Here is a 15,587-nt window from a genome sequence, read left to right as displayed (position 1 = left end):
TGGCACAGCAGACGCAGGGTGGGCATAGCCTCTAGGAGGAGAGGAAAGCTGCCATAAAACACGTGAAGAACAGATGTAGTCTGAAGGCAGGTCTTGTCTGAACACCACTGTACAAAAGCCAGTAGCCCTGTCTGGGCTCCTTTCCCCCATAAAGGTACTGTATAGCGTATATACAGTCACTGTATATACAGCTGTATATTCACCTGCCCCAGTAAGCACAATGCTTCACTCACTGGACAAGCGAGATGCTCTGGTGTGCCACAGCAAAGACAGGATAGAGGGGCTCTGTGAAGGTCTCCCTGTGGGAGAAGAGGATGGTGCAGGAATCGGGGTCGTAAAAGAGCACTTCCCCTCCTGCAAAGTCAACCAGCACCCCGATCTCAGCCGGAGACTTGATCAGCTCCACCACCTGCGGGTGCCCAGCGTGCAGGAACCTGAACTCCTTGTCATAGCGTGAGAAGACCCAGGAGACGGTGTTGAAGCCCAGGCGGGCTTCATTGCCAGACCCCTTCCGCGGCAGGGAGCTGTAGCAAACCCCCAGCTTGTAGGCACAGCTCTTCTCCACGCTGATCTTCCACGCGCAGACTCCCGAGTGGAAAGCCGCAGTAGCCAAAGCATTGGGCCAGTGGTCAAACCGCTCGGGGCAGTCCAAGTCCACCTTTGCTTTCTTGGGGCTGAAGGTCAGGGTTTTCTTGTCTTCCAACAGGCTGAGGTGGGGGCTGACAGTTTTCTCATCAATGTGAATCTCCTTTGAGCCTGCAAGAGAAACCATGCAGTGAGCATCAACTCAGTGGCCCCCACCTGAACCACCCGAAGAAGTCATGGCCATCAGAAACACAATCGCAACAGCCCTGTCCTCGCACATCGCTCCTGCAGACCCGTCTGCTCCTCTGGGATGACACGGTGTTAGGGGCTCAGGCTCGGGCTGGGTGCCAGCACAGCAGTTCCCCGCAGCTTCCCCTCTCAAGCCAGGGCCAGAACAACACAGGGACTCATCAAAGCCCAGACTTCACCAGACACCTCTCCACCCTCACACTAGAAGTCCTGCAGAGTCAGAGAAGATGCTGCTTATCTTACTCCGACCCTGGCCCGAATCCCCACAAAATAGAACTCAGCAGGTTTTGTTCATCCCGCTTTTGGGAGAGACCCCAGCCGCAGCCCCCATTCCTTCCCACCCCCACTGTGGGTGAGTAGGACCTGACTACTCCTCCCACAGCTGGGGTGAGTCAAGAGCCTGCCCAAGGATGGCAGGGCTGTTTGCAGAAAACCTGCAAAGCTGGTAATACAGGAACAAGGAGGAACAGAGAGGGCTGGGCAGGGGAAATCCCTTTCCTCTTATAAAGCCCAAGTCATTAATCAACCCACCGTGAGCTGTTCAGAGCAGCGGAGGAAGGTGGCACCAGGCGTTAGAGATGAACATGGCCATGACTTGATTTGGGCGAGCTGCAGCCTGGGGTGAGAGCCAGGCTGGCCCGGAGGATGCCTGCCCCCGCGGGCTGACAGCACCCAGCACCGCTCACCCTGCCCTGGCCACACGCTGCCCCCATGAGACCCCTCAGCAGGTCTGCAGACTGTGTGCGAGGGCTGAATAACTGCACAAGTGTTTCCCTCACTCGGTAAATTCACTAAGCAAAGAGATGAGGCTGATGCCCAGCTGACTCACCTGCTCCTGGAGAGAGCAAGTTTCTACCTGCAGATGCCCCTCCTTGCCCTGCCTTCCCCCACCCTCACTTCATTCATTCTGGGTCTTAAACCACCACAGAAACAAGGCTGGAGCAGGTGAGTCATTTGCTCTCCCAGCCCTGCCACCAGCAAGAGCTCTACCATATCATGCCTGCTCCAGCCATTTCCCAACCACCCTCTGCTCAGCATCCAGCATGTGGCAGGATGAGGCCCTTAAAGAATCAAACCATTATGCTGCAGCCTCAGTGGGCTGATCCCAAAGCCCGAGCTGCTCCAGCACCTATGCGGACCCAGGTCAGCATCCCTCCGACCAGCGAGCAGCACTGAAAAGCAGCAGCACTGGTCAAGGGGTTTCCTAGAAGAGCAACTGCCCTGGTGCTCCCTGGCAGGAGACAAACCGAGGCTGATTTATCAGTTTAGACAATGTGGAAGTGTCACGCACGCTTGCACATTAGGTGGAAGCTATTGCAGGCAACAGCGAGCAGAAAGAGGAGCTGAAGACAGCATCCCCTTGCAGCTGAAGCAGACAACCTCATTCATTTGATGATTTATTTCACTGAGCAGCAGCCAAATGCTTTGCAGCGTGCCTGCCTGCCACGCTGTGCCCTCCACAGGTCTCCGCAGCTGTATTTGCCCACACTGCCTATTTGTAGGTTGACTTTCCAGGAAGCCAAACCCTGCTAAGAATTCACAGAAAATGGAGCAGTATGAGACTTTCTCTTCCTCTGACAGAAGAAGGGCACTAAACCTCATATTGTGCAACACACATCTAACCTAGGTACAGGGTTGCATTCTGGTGTTCATGTACGGGAATCATGTGCATGAGGAAATATCACTCCGATGACACCCACGTAGCTTCGTTGTGGAATTATGATTACAGGAGAGTATCTGAGGGAGGGGAAGCGCTGGCAGAGTAACAGCAGAGCAATTCAGATCAACAAATTTTCCCACACAGACAAGTGTTTTGTCATGATTAAATCTGCCCTCCAGATACTCCCATATATTCTGATGAACAATTCCACTGGGAATTCATCTCACCCCAAAATCTATTTTCTCTGTGTACAGTGGCCTTGCCACTTTAGAGAGACAAGGGATGCTGAGTAGGTAAGTTAACATGGTTAACATCTCTGTCAAGTACGTATGTGTTAGCTGCAGCACATTTTACTACTTTTAAAAATCCAAGTTCCCATTTCCAAACCCACGCATCTGAAATTAAAATCCTTGTAGCTAGATTTCTGCCAAAGTTTCTAGATTTTCTACCAAAGTACAAACCAGACCCAGCCTGGTGCCTGGTGCAGAAGGTCACCACGGAGCAGCCCAACGTCTCAGCCAGCTGGGACAGCTTCAGTCTGTGTCACCCCCGCAGCCTTCATCAGCCAGCATTACCATTCTCCTGCCCCCCAGCAGGACTAGCACGGGTGGCCATGAACTGAGATCCCTCCCAGAGTGGTGCCAGGAGATTTACATCATCTCTCGGTTTAAGGAAGAAGCTGCCAACCCCAAACGTGATACAGAAGCCTGGATGCCAAGTAAAGACATCAAAGGAATCGTGTTTATTTTTGAGGGTGAAATGGACGTTCTTTTGCCTGCTGGTTCCCAAGTTTTTGAGAGGCTACAGAGCAAACCGTCAAGGTTAGGAATTTACTCTTTTCAAGCAAATAAACAAGACTGCCATCTGTTCAACTGCCTTTGGGAGGAGGGACCACCAAGTGAAACATAACATTACTGCACCTTAACAAAAGCTAGGACCGCTGCAGTCAATATTAAAGCTCTAAGGCTAGGTCCTGGATGGACTATGGACTAGTGAGGTAAGCAAGGAGATGGCAGGCATCCTCAGCATGCAATAATGGCATGTTAAATATAACAACAAAAAAAACCCTCAAACCAGACCAGAGCGTAATAATAGCACCAACAGACCCACTGCTAGGATCAAATGCCTTAGAGTCATTACATTTGACAAGGATGCTATTGGGAAAGAAATCCAGAAAAAAAACTTTGTCACAACAAAGAGAATTAGGGAAAGGTTTCCTGCACAACTTGACAGCTCTGAACATCTGCTGAGAACCTGCGCAAGTTTGCCAATGTACAACTGCAGGAATCCGCATGACTGCCACCACTCGAAGGCTCAAACCAGAAGGAAATCAATCACAAAGGGAAAGCAACACCAGAGTTTGCAGTAGAAGAAACAAATGACGGCGTTGTCCGGTACGCACAGATTCTCAAGCTAATACTGGAAAACACAAGAGCAATAAAAGCCAGAAGTGCATACCTCAGAGAGGGACTTGGAAACAGGGAAAAACTGAACCGCTCATCAGCATCAAGAGCAAGATGAGCAAAAATCAAAGGTTAATCCAAAAGCTTTGGGAAGATGACCCCAGGGATTGTTCACGAGGTGGCACATGGGACAAACATTTTCAAATTGTGAAGGATATTGCCACCTTTGAGGAACAAAAAATACATTTGAAATGCTCTCATGATGGCCTGGAAGCAAGAGTAAAAGCAAACATTTCACAATCAGCAATTTGAGCAGATCACAGCCGGAAGAAGAACGCCTCTGCCTGCTCAACAGAGCCAACACCAAGCTGGTAAAACTGTACCCAGACCACATCACTGGCCTCACAAATGCCTCCGATGCAACCTCAGCTGTACAGCAAGAGCTGAACCAGATCACAAATGTCTCTAACAAACCACCAGCTCGTGCACAGTCACAATCTCAGCTCATGATCAGAAAGCTACTGCATTTACTCACTTCTCTTTCCAGCACATCAGAGTGTCTCACAGACGCCACGTGGGTGAGTTTACCCTCTTTTAGAATCACCAGCAGGCCAATGCGGTAAAGAGGAATTTCTGTGAGAGATTCCTACGGCAGCATCAGCTTCATGGCTGTCACCAAGTGACCCAGGAAACAGCAAAAGAAACCAAGTGAGGTTAATCAACAGAGCCAATAAACGGCACAGTCTTTTCAAACCCCTGGTCTCCTCTTAGCCACAACCAGCTGCTTTGAGCCCCCGTCCCCCCTCCTGAACCTCCTACAGCTGCTGCTGCCCCCCTGGCTGGGGGGCTCCAAGCAACTAGCAGGGGCTGGGACAGCAGAGGAGGGCAGGATGACCGATGTCCTGGGCAGGACACAGCATCAGGATGTTTTGACACAGCATCAGGGTGTTTCTTTGAGCACAACGTGAATGAGCATGCAGGAATCCCCAAAGAGCGTGAGACCTGAGCGAGGCACTGACCTGCAATGCAGCAGAGAACAGCGGAGGCCCATAGTCGATGCAGCAGTGGACTCTGAACACAGGTCTGATTAAAGTTTAACTTCGGGGACTCCTGTGGCTCTAAGATTCCTTCCGCCACCTCTGTCCTAGCAAAGGAACACAAGAGTTATTTTGAAATGCAACGATTTATTGACCAATGCTGGGAGGTGTTTAAGATCACTAGGAAGTATGACAGAAATATGAGCTGGAGCAGTTGCAAGAGGGACAATTGCTACAGACAAACTGCACCAGGGGTTTCTGGACAAACTCTCCTCCCAAGTGGTACTTTCGGTTTGTTTTGATTACAGTCCCTTCTGAAAGGACCTGTGTTTCAAAAGACAATCTCAGCAGCCTGAGTCAATGGCCTCCTCACTCAGCAGACACAGATTAAATGCGTCTGAGAACGACTGTCAAGGTACAAGAGGAGCACAACGAACAGGCTGCAGTGAGAGAGTCAGATTTCCCTCTTATCGACAAAGGCTCGCTGTCAGGGGGATACAACAGGAGAGCAAGCCGGGACTCTGGGTTTCATACAGCATAGGAAGGAGATTGAGGATTTGCTGGGTTCCCGTGGCCAGCAGTACACACATGAACTCATGGTTGTAATTAAAGGCTCTGGCACTGGCTGCTGGTGATGTGCTGTGGCCGATTTCTTACTCTACGGGCAGGCTCCAGGCAAAAATACCCCTGAAAGTCCTCTGGATAGCAGAGTCCAACCAGTGCTAGCTAGCACCCTTGCAGCAGCCATGGAAATAAATGCCTGTAAAAATGCAAGGGCACTTTTTTTTCACCCATTTTTGGGGGCAACCTTCTCAAGGAAGGGGTAGCCCAAAGTTACTGATGATGACTGTCAGAACTGCTGACACCTGCACTTGGTTCTCCGCTCCATGCAATCTCTCTGTCGGGGAAGGAGGCAGCATGTGTGTGGAGCTTGGGTGTGCTGCCCCTCTGGGCGATGCCGTGCCAGCAGCCCCCCAGGCATGGAGCACGCCAGCTTTCCAGGCAGACAATCCTACCTCCTGCCAACAGGTCAGGGACAGGCTTGCTCCATCTCCCAGGGAGCCCTGCGGAGTTTACTAAGGAGCTGGAGAAGGTCTCCCATAAGCAAGGGCTAGCACATCTGGTCATGCCTCCAGGGAGATATTGCACATGGAGCGTTTCTAGGTGCCAAGACTCCTCCATCTTGAGCTGCAGCGCAGCGGGTGAAGCAGAGACAAGAGGCCACGCTGGCATCTCTGTGCTCTGTCCTTGTCCTCAACAAAAGCAGCACAAGGGAGGAAAGAGGGGGTGTCACCTGCTGCCTGAGCAATGGCACTCTGCTCACAGTGGGAGCCACGGAGGGTGCAGGCAAGCTTGGAGCAGGGGTCAGGGAAAGGACCAGGAGCAGCCAGGTACTAACCTCTCAAAGATGTCTTGTTCTGCATGCTGGGGACAAGGAGAGAAAGAGTCATCACAGCTGAAATCCCCACAGATAAAATCCCAAACACAGGCTGGGGCACAACAAACCTGGGACCCAGGGAACACTGTTCTCCTTCCCGACCCAGAGAAACCACTCCTCTCCCCAGCGCTGGCCCTGGGGAGCAGGGGGAGTGTCCAACATCCATTTCCTTCAGCTGCAGCACTTTCCACTCCCTGACTCGGAGAACAAGCGGGAATGGCTGAGGGCGATACATCTACATCTAGCCAGGGGTAATGTCTGCTGTGCCAGTGGGACTGGGTGGCTGGGTGACAAATAGTTCGAGAAGGGCATGGGAGCATCCAGACAGAGCCTGCCACCGCTCTGCTGTGCGTGCAAGCGGCGTGACAGCAGAAGACCGCAAGTACAGCTGGACCATCTGGCGCAAGGGAAACATGGGAGAGCTGAGGCAGGTGGAAAGTCTTGGACCCACAAAAAAACAGCTCTGACTCCATACCCTCTGGTAGAGACCAGCCTGTCTGCATCTGGGAGCTCTTACCGCTGCACCCTGCCTTACCCAGAGTGTGAAAACCCCAGCCCTGAGGTCCCCCCTCCTCCCCCACCCCGTTAGGGCACGCTGCAAGAACATCCTGTGCTTGCAGCAAACCAACCCCAAAGCTTTCAATAAAGGGTGAAGCTGCCGAGGACCTAAGCCAAGAGTCAGAAAACCTCGTCATCAGTCCCACTTGTTTCTGTACCCACTGGCAATGGTGCGTTCTCAAGGTACAGCCCAGTTCACAAAGTGGTAGGAAAATATTTGATCTCTGCTCAAATATGAGCTGTTCTCAAAAGGGTGCTCTACATGCCTTTCACTGTCCTGTGACACGACATGTATCGATTCCCAACAGACAGAAATACCAACACCAATGATCCAAGGTGGAGAACGTATGATCCCTATTTCCCTTCCACTACGGGATAAAAGGAGAAATTGAGGGTCTCGCTGTTTTCTGCCACGGGCATCTGATGGATCTTGCCCTCCAACCTCTACTCTCTACAGTGAGGCCACAGCCCAGCCAGGTAAGATGCTGGGGCAGGACAGAAGCTGTGTTTCCCACAAAGGAACAGCCATCTACCTTCTGTCCATAGGATCGGTTCTGTTTTCCAAGCAGAGCTGCTGCCCCGCTCTTCGCAAAGTTACATGTGGCAAGCAGAGGCTAAGAGCAAGGAAGAGGAGGTGCAATGCCTACCTGCTCGCATCTACAATGAGAGGAATCGCTTGGGTAAACTGAGACAATTTAATAGCCAGAAAAGGAACTGAGCAAAGGCAAGCATGGCCTGCTTTGCATGGTAAATATCCCAAACAGAAGTATGCCAGACAACAGGGCAGACTTTCAAGAAGAGCTGCAGGTGCTCCCAAGGGTCATGTTTTGATTAAAACTAGTCAGAACACTAGAAAACTGGTGGCCCAATTAACTGCTGTAGAGCAGCTCTCAACCCATAGCCATCCTGAGCTGGCAGCTTCCAGCCAAGAGCTTGGAGACCTGAGCCTGGGTGGTTCTGAACCTCACTGCAAGCAAAAGCAGCATTGGGCTGAGCAGAACCACCAAGAAACCAGGGGGGCTCGTCAGGACCAAGTGAAGGAGGTTCCTTGAACTAGACCTGCAAACGTAGGTCCTGTCCAACTCTGCCTCCTTGCTGTCAGTGCAGCAAGCTGCTGAACACCGTATTTAAGCCCCATAATATCCATGATAAAAAGTCTAGGGCACTTCTGGGCTGACTGACCTGTCCCTTGGTACAAGGAGCAATACTCACCACCAAGCCCTGGTCATCCAGGTTGGTGATCATGTCCACCAGGTAGGTTCGGAGGGCAGCCAGCTTCTGCAAAGCCTCAGTCCAATGCACCCGCTGGGTCAGGATGCTCTGGTGCGCCCGCTCCTCCTCCGCGTGCACCTTCTCCAGCAACCGCTGTTCTTCATTTTCACACGCATTCCCCACGAAGATCAGCCTCTGGATTACCAGCTCCCGTGCCGCGTTGGCTGCGTTCTGCCAGAGCAAGGAGAGAGGACAAATAGCAGCCTTGCTTCAACCCCACCAAGAGCACCAACTGCTTCTGCTGGCTTTCTGTGGGCTCAGCTGTTAAGATTACTCTGTTAATTGAGCCCAAGCCACAGTAATTATCACGAGGCAAGCAGAGGTAAACGGGACAACTAGTCCCAATCCTGCCTACTGCCTCCTGGCCTAACCCTGGTACCTAAGTGACAACCTGCTAAAGGACCAGAGTCCCATCCCTCTGCGGATCTTCCTGGATTTGCTATTAGCAAGAAACAGAGCCACCACCAGAACTGTCTTTTGTCCTTGGTGACAGCGACGCACAATTAAAATCAGGAATCATTAAGACGGGTCCTAGCGGGATGTTCAATGGCTGTACAGTAACACCAAGAAATGTACTGGTGGTGTACATTTTTTAGGCGGATGAAGCAGGAATTGCAGGAGCATCCTGGCACTCCACTTGCACAAGCAGCCAGCTAGGAGGGGGACAACCCCCGCACACCGATGAGCCCCCTGAGAGCTTAGAATCTCTGATGGGAACGGTGAGCACTCGGGGCCAGCTTCGCTCCACACTGTGCTGGGAGAAGGGGCAGGGACTTACCAGGACACTCTGGTCCTTGGCAGGCAGCACCTCGTCCACATGCCGGGCGATGGTAGCGCTCTGCAGCTGGAGCTGCTCGCACCGGTCCACGATCTTGTTCTGGAACGCAGAGAGGCGGGCAGCGCGCAGGCCTCGACAGGGCGATGGCGGCCCCGAGCCCCCCACTCAGCCCACCCAGCCGGCCCCCACCCAGCCCCACACCTCCCGGGGTCCTCATGCACCACCCCACAGAGAGTCCCCTTCCCCACGGGGGACCCCTCACGTGGCCCCACACCCCAAAAGGGCCCCCACACAGCCCCACAGGCAGCCCCCATCCCCACGGGGGACCCCTCATGTGGGCCCACGCCCTGCCAGGTGGCCCACAGAGAGCCTCCCCCTCCCCACAGGGGACCCCCCACACCGTGCTAGGCACCCCAGAGAGCCTCCCTCCCCACGGGGGGACCCCTCACATGGCCCCACACCCCACCAGGGGCCCCACACAGCCCCACAGCCTGCCAGGAACCCCACAGACAGCCCCCATCCCCACGGGGGACCCCTTGCATGGCTCCACACCCCATCAGGGGCCCCACAGAGAACCCACCTCCCCACGGCGACCACTCACACAGCCCCACACCCCGCCCAGGACCCCCACGGCCCACCGGAACTCCCCAGGCGATCCCAGACCCACGCACGGTCCCTCTCCCCCCCCGCCCCGCGCCGCGCCGCGCCGGCAGCCCCACACGCCCCGGGCTCCCCTCGGGGCAGGGTCCGGGTCCCGGTCCCGGTCCCGGTCCCGGTCCCGGTCCCCGCTCGCCGCCGTCGCTCACCCGCAGGTCGGCCGCCCGCTCCGCCAGCGCCCGCGGCCGCAGCCCCCCGCCCCGCTGGGCCATGCTGCGCCTCGGCACCTGCCGCGGGGGCGGCAGCGGCCCCGCCCGGGCCGCGCACACCGCTCCGCTCCGCTCCGCCCCGGCCGCCGCCGAGGAGCCGGGCGGCGGGGACGGGACGGGACGGGACTGCGGGGCCCAGCCCGGCCCGGCCCCCGGTGAGTGCGCGGCGGGGGCGGCCCCGCACGGCGGGTTCCCGGGGCTGGGCTGGCCGCCCTGTGTCGCGCTGTGGGGCTGGCCCAGCTATAGGGACCCATATTGTCCCCGTATCCTTCCCAGGGGCTGCCCCATAGCCTTCCTAGGGGCTTGCCCCAGCTACAGGGGCCTGTGCTGGCCCCATACCCTTCCCAGGGGCTGCCCCAGCTGTAGTGACCCGGACTGCACCCGTATTGCACCCGCCAGGCTGCCCCACATCCTACTTGTGGGGCTTCCCCCATCTGCAGGGACCCGGGGTGCACCCATCTGCCACCCCCGGGCCACCCCCGGCTATAGGGACCTGCATCGTTGCCGTGGGGCCACCCCCGGCTGTAGGGACTCGGGGCTGCCCCTGTGTCCTCCCCAAAGATGGTTAAACACCCCTCTTCTACGGGGTGTTTAACACCCCATGAAAATGGGGAGAAAGCTCTGCTGTGATTTCCGTGCCTGCTGCAGTGGATATTGTCATTTCCTTTATTCCACGGTATGGATTTCCCTGCAGTGCCTGATCGGGCTTGGGCAGCAGTGTGGGTTATTTTTTAAAAACAATTCAGTAAAAAGATGTTTTTGATTTCTGTTAAGCAATATATCTGGGGGGAAGGGAGGGTAGGAGATCCTCCAGCATCACATTCAGTCTTCTGAAGGTGTAGCTTTGTATGGATCAGGTGCTGCAGGATCCCTGTTATCAGTGAGCTTTGTGATGGACCAGGTTCATGATAAACACATGCAGGGAAGCCTGGCAGATAGTAAAACCTCAGATGAACATCCTGCCCCAAGCAACTACTGTTCTCGTTCAGGATTCAGAAAAATCAACTCTTTTTTTGCAGTGAGCAAGAGGCAGGAGAACACAGTTAGACACAAGATAGACCTCCCGCTTTCCTTGCAGCCTCCCACAGTCGCCGGCAGCTCTCTGCCTTGATCCAGCTCGGTTTGAGCTGATGTGCGGCTAGGGATGACTGCATGTGTACATTAACCACATGAGTGGGGAAACTAACTGCTGGTTGGGAAACAGAGAAATCATCGTAATTAAAAAATCAGAATTTACGTCTTAGCTTTTTCCTAGAATCTTGTTTTGCAGGAGAAACAACTTCCAGAGTTCTCCCATTGTCAAAGAAAAATCATGGGTTTTCCTAGTGTACTAAAACAATGTGGACACTCAGTCTGATTGAAAGTAGTAAATTGCTGAATTATGACTGCCCCTCAACTGTGAGATTTATCATTCTTCACATCTTTTGAACATGCAAACTCATGGGTAGAACAGGTGGAGATTAACTGGGTATTACTAATTGCTGATCACAAAGGCTGTCAGGGTAAAATTAGAAAGGGAATTTTTTGTAGCAACCCAACCCCTCTTGCTTAGTGCTTCCCGTATTTGTTTTCACATTTTTGTGGGCAGAGCCTCGAAGCAGGTTTTTTCTTTGCTGGAACAAACAGGTGGGGGTTTTTTTCTGATTTTTATTAGCAAAATACTACTGACCCAGAAGATGGGAATGCTAACATACACCTAGCACAGACTAAATCCAATTAGCGTGTCTTGAGCTAAGAAGAAGCCAATTACTGTATGTGGTAATTCACTGTCATTGAAACTGGTTTCTGCTCGGTCTGTGACCTGTGAGGATAAGAGGGAGAGATGCTGCCTCGGCCTGAGCCCTGCTCCGCCAAAGGCTCCTGCACCCGGACAGATGCTCGTGCGGGGACTGGCTGTCGTGATGCCGCTTGTGAGGGATGCCCTGGGACGGGGCAGGCTGGTCTCAGCCTGGACAGCAAGTATTTTTTTGCTGAATGCATCTGGGATACCAAGATGGTCTTGTCTAGCCTGGACCTGGGGTTGCAGTTGGGACATAGAAGCTGCTGTTCCCAAAGAGTTCCTCAGCCTATGGAAAGACCACTTCAAGCTTTACATTAAGTCAGGCTGGTCTAGTTAAGTTTGGGCTGCCTGTGACTGCAGTTATCTTGGTCTAAAGATACAGTCCCACCAGCCGGCTGTACAAACTTCAGTCTGAAGGTGTTTGCATTCACCAGTCTAGAGATTGGAATCTCTGGAAAATAGGGAAGTCAAGAGAAGAGGAGGTGTAAGGCGCTAGAAGAATTATAGGCAGTAGCTCCATCTCTATTGTGGCCTCGCCAAGCTTGGATATTTTTAAAGCTCACCTGCAAGGTCCCAGTAACCTCACCTCAGAAGCTGGCTCTGCTCTAAGCAAAAGGTTTGACAAGGGAGCTCCAGATGTCCCCTCCTCTGAGGTTTTTCCTCTTATTCTAAATTAAGTTAAGCTGTAGGTAATGTGTTATCAGCACCTTATCCCATATATGCAACAAGCAGAAACCTCTCTGGATTCCCAGTAATGCTGTGTCTCCACACCCACAGGTTGTGTCCCAGCAGCAGGTGCCCGAGATGCTGATGTGATGCTCACTGCTGCTGGCTGTAGTGGGAGCCGTGCTCGTCCACAGGGCTATGGGGAAACTGCAGAGTAAAATCAGCTTCAGCACCTCCAAATATAGGTAAAACAACCCCAGATGATCATGTCTTAAGTTAATAAACCAGCTATGAGAGTGAATAGAGAACAACACATGAACAGAGAATATAGCAAGCACGTGGTTTTAGTTTCATTATTGAATGTATTAGTCAGATTTTCATTTTTGACCCTCGCTTCTAAAGTCTGCTCAGCTTTTTCAGGGGACTGAAATTCAAAACGTAGCCGAGCATGTAAATGTGGCTGGTGGTCATGCTCTGTGATGGCTAAGGCAGAGCTCTGAAGGCTAACAGCTCCAGGGGCGGCTGTTTGGCCCAAATATCCAAACTGCTTCATTGTCTCTTCAGAGACTGTCATCAGCTTTCATCAGCAAGATGAAATAATTTGGTATCTGGCAGCAAGGTGGGAGATCAGCTGAGAGCAGAGGGTGGCAGCAGGGAGGACTCGACATGCTTGGCAAGGCTGGTGTCAGAGCAAAGGAGAGCAGCAGAGCCTGAAAGGTGTTAGTGGAAGCGGGGGCTGGTAAGATCAACATTTCTTTTCTTCTTTGCACCAGCGTGCAGTGCATAAACAGCTAAATATTTAGCAGCTCTAGAGGCGGAATAGGTTGACTCCGTCTCGCCTAGTCCAGGAGATGCATTTGTCCATTCACAGCTTCTCTTTGGCTTTCTAAAGGCAGATGTTGTCACTCTCCAGCCCAGCCAGTGGTGCCATCTCCCAGACCTCGGTCTCATTGGGGAACGGCACCCTGACTTTGCCTTACAGTGCCCTGCAGCTCCCGCCACTGTCTCTCTGCCTGCTGCAGGGCTGATGGCTCCGTGGAAGGGACAGGACCTGTTCGAGCCGTTCAGCAGCATGGCCCCACACACACCGATGCCGTCACTTCTGTGGCTGCTCTCAAACCAGACCTCTGTGTGTCAGGAGGAAGGGATAAGGTGAGGTACCCCCTGCCACGGGGCACAAAGGACAGTCACAGGCAGGAAAATGTATTGACAGGTTAGGAAAATAAGGTTTAAATGTGAGCTTTAAATATTTCTGTGATTGGTAACAACTTTGTCAGTTCCTGAATTTAAAAAGAGGAGCTTAGAGTGAGAGCACACACTGAAGCACACTGAATCAAATTTTATAACCTTCTCCAGAGCTCAGATCACATCAAACGCTCTCACCCAGGCTTGGAGCCACTGGACTGGCCCTTCTCTTATGTTACCTGGACCTGGGGTCTATAGACAGTTGCATATACTGTAGGAGCTCAAAACCAGAAGAACCCATTCCCTCTCCAAGCTTGGACTGTGCATGGGTCTCGGTATAACGTATGCAAGAAAGCGCGTAATCCTCCTTCAGCAGCTGCCACTGCTGATTGCCTCTCCATGCTCCTCTGCAGAGCGTGGCTGTTTGCAGCTGGAGATCCGGGGCTGCGCTGCGGCGGTTCATCGGGCACAAGCGGGAGGTCACCAAGGTGAGCACAAACTGATTGAGTGAGGTGGGGTCTTGTGCACTGCTACCTGTCAGAAGCTGGGGAACCAGGAATGGTGGAGCGATGGTCTGTCATCCACAGAGGGCTCGCTTTGCTCCGTCAGAAGGAGGGACCAGAATGCCTTAGGTTTTTCCCAAGGTCCCAACTGATACTTTGCCGTCCAGGGAAGCAGCACAGAGTGGTTGCATCCAGACTAAACAGGGCTCCAGGAGGCTTGGACATGTGCTTATCTTCCCCTCCAAGAGACTGTGTAGCAAAAACTCAGGATGAATTACTAGGTTAAGTTCTTGATTCAGAGATGCTGTTCACCTTTCTTCAGGTCTCGTTCCACTAGTCTCATCATTATTCTACAAATCAGCCATGCTTGGGAACAGCGGGGCTTTAATTTTCCTTCTGGCATCCTGATTACAGAGCCAAAACCACTATTTGGAGAGAAAACGTGCAGGGGTGTATACATGCGTGCATGGCCGGTGTACTTCTGGCGGGGGACAGCCCCAGTGGGTCCCCTGTGCTGTGGGTATTGGAGGGACAAAGGGGCCTTCGTTCATCCCGTTGCTCAAAGCAACCGTGCACTGGGCTCTTTTGGGATTTTATGGAAGTTTGTCCCATAAAATTAATGGTTTCTGAGAACAAGATCCGAGAACACCCATCCACCATCCAGCTCTGTGGTTCTGAGAGGACATGGGTCCTGCTAGCACGTCACACACTGTAGGTGCCTGACATTCCCCACCATGACATGCACGGCCACAGTACAGGCTGCAGCAATCGCACTCAGGCTGAGTGGTTTCTCCCAGTTCCACTGCGTCGGGGTTTGCCCGTGGCCAGGATCCGGCAGAGCAGAGGTGAGCAGGAGTCACAGCGTGAGCGTCGGGCAATCCAGCATGTGCATATCCAGCATGGACAAAACAGAGTTTGAAGGTCAGGCTCTCCCCAGTCACGTTTCTGCACATCTTGGGCTTTGACACAACAGTGGGAGTGTTGTGCTCTCCCCGCGCACAGCTGGGCTGGGTGAGGAGGCTAACCAGCTTCTCCCATCTCGTCCTTGGCAGGTCACCTCTGCTCTTGACTCAAACAGAGTCTTCAGTGCATCCCGGGACAAGACGGTGATGATGTGGGAGCTTCATGGGACTTCAGGGCCAAGCCAGCACTTCCCAGGACATGACCTGGTTGTTACTGGACTGGCTGTGAGCCCGGGTGAGGGACAACGTGCTCCCATTCCCCAGGGATTTATTGATGACTTTTCATGACTTTTTTTTACATTAACTTGTGGTTGCAGATGGCTCCCAGCTGTGCACGGGTTCACGAGACAATACCATGTGCAAGTGGGACACAGAGACCGGAGAGTGTCTGGGCAGAACCGCTATCTCCAGGAATCTGGTAGGAGCTGCTGGTTCCTTGCATCCTATCATGGCATCTCGCTGCCTACTCGGTTATTTCGCACATGAAGCCGTGTAGAGTGAATTTGCACTGAGCTTGGTGCTACAAGAAGCCCTTGAGGCACTGCACAGGTTGCCTGTGCACCTGGGGAGAAAAAAGCTTGAGGCTGGTTACTCTGTCCTCCAGGTAACAACAAATCCAGGAGCACAAAGATATCAAGAGACATA

General features: G+C 53.2%; 2 protein-coding genes across 2 annotated transcripts in view; one reads left to right on the top strand and one right to left on the bottom strand.

The window, feature by feature from the left end:
• Positions 1 to 76: 76 nt before the first annotated feature.
• Positions 77 to 9,952, bottom strand: BSPRY (B-box and SPRY domain containing). Its single transcript, XM_052814891.1, has 6 exons — positions 9,787 to 9,952; positions 8,981 to 9,079; positions 8,143 to 8,373; positions 6,334 to 6,359; positions 4,917 to 5,041; positions 77 to 756 (listed from the first exon to the last, which is right to left on the bottom strand). The coding sequence occupies exons 1-6, from the start codon at positions 9,847 to 9,849 to the stop codon at positions 230 to 232; spliced, it is 1,071 nt and encodes a 356-aa protein (XP_052670851.1). The 5' UTR covers positions 9,850 to 9,952; the 3' UTR covers positions 77 to 229.
• The window catches only part of WDR31 (WD repeat domain 31), a 12,094-nt gene continuing 6,422 nt past the window's right edge, over positions 9,916 to 15,587 (top strand). The window contains exons 1-6 of the mRNA XM_052814892.1: positions 9,916 to 10,001; positions 12,404 to 12,537; positions 13,315 to 13,444; positions 13,891 to 13,965; positions 15,033 to 15,177; positions 15,260 to 15,360. Coding sequence (XP_052670852.1) covers positions 12,491 to 12,537; positions 13,315 to 13,444; positions 13,891 to 13,965; positions 15,033 to 15,177; positions 15,260 to 15,360 — 498 coding nt within the window. The 5' untranslated portion in view covers positions 9,916 to 10,001; positions 12,404 to 12,490. The remainder of the gene's footprint in view (positions 10,002 to 12,403; positions 12,538 to 13,314; positions 13,445 to 13,890; positions 13,966 to 15,032; positions 15,178 to 15,259; positions 15,361 to 15,587) is intronic.

The sequence above is a fragment of the Harpia harpyja genome, chromosome 19 (genome assembly GCF_026419915.1).
Source record: "Harpia harpyja isolate bHarHar1 chromosome 19, bHarHar1 primary haplotype, whole genome shotgun sequence".
Classification (NCBI taxonomy): Eukaryota; Metazoa; Chordata; class Aves; order Accipitriformes; family Accipitridae; genus Harpia; species Harpia harpyja.
This window is presented reverse-complemented; position numbering and strand designations above follow the sequence as displayed.

Excerpts from the sequence above, each read along its gene's own strand:
- BSPRY (XM_052814891.1), bottom strand. The coding sequence starts at position 9,849 with ATGGCCCAGCGGGGCGGGGGGCTGCGGCCGCGGGCGCTGGCGGAGCGG. Across the intron at positions 8,374-8,980 it reads CCAAGGACCAGAGTGTCCTG|AACGCAGCCAACGCGGCACG; the intron begins GTAAGTCCCTGC and ends TTGCTCTGGCAG. Across the intron at positions 5,042-6,333 it reads GAACAAGACATCTTTGAGAG|GACAGAGGTGGCGGAAGGAA; the intron begins GTTAGTACCTGG and ends TTCCTTTGCTAG.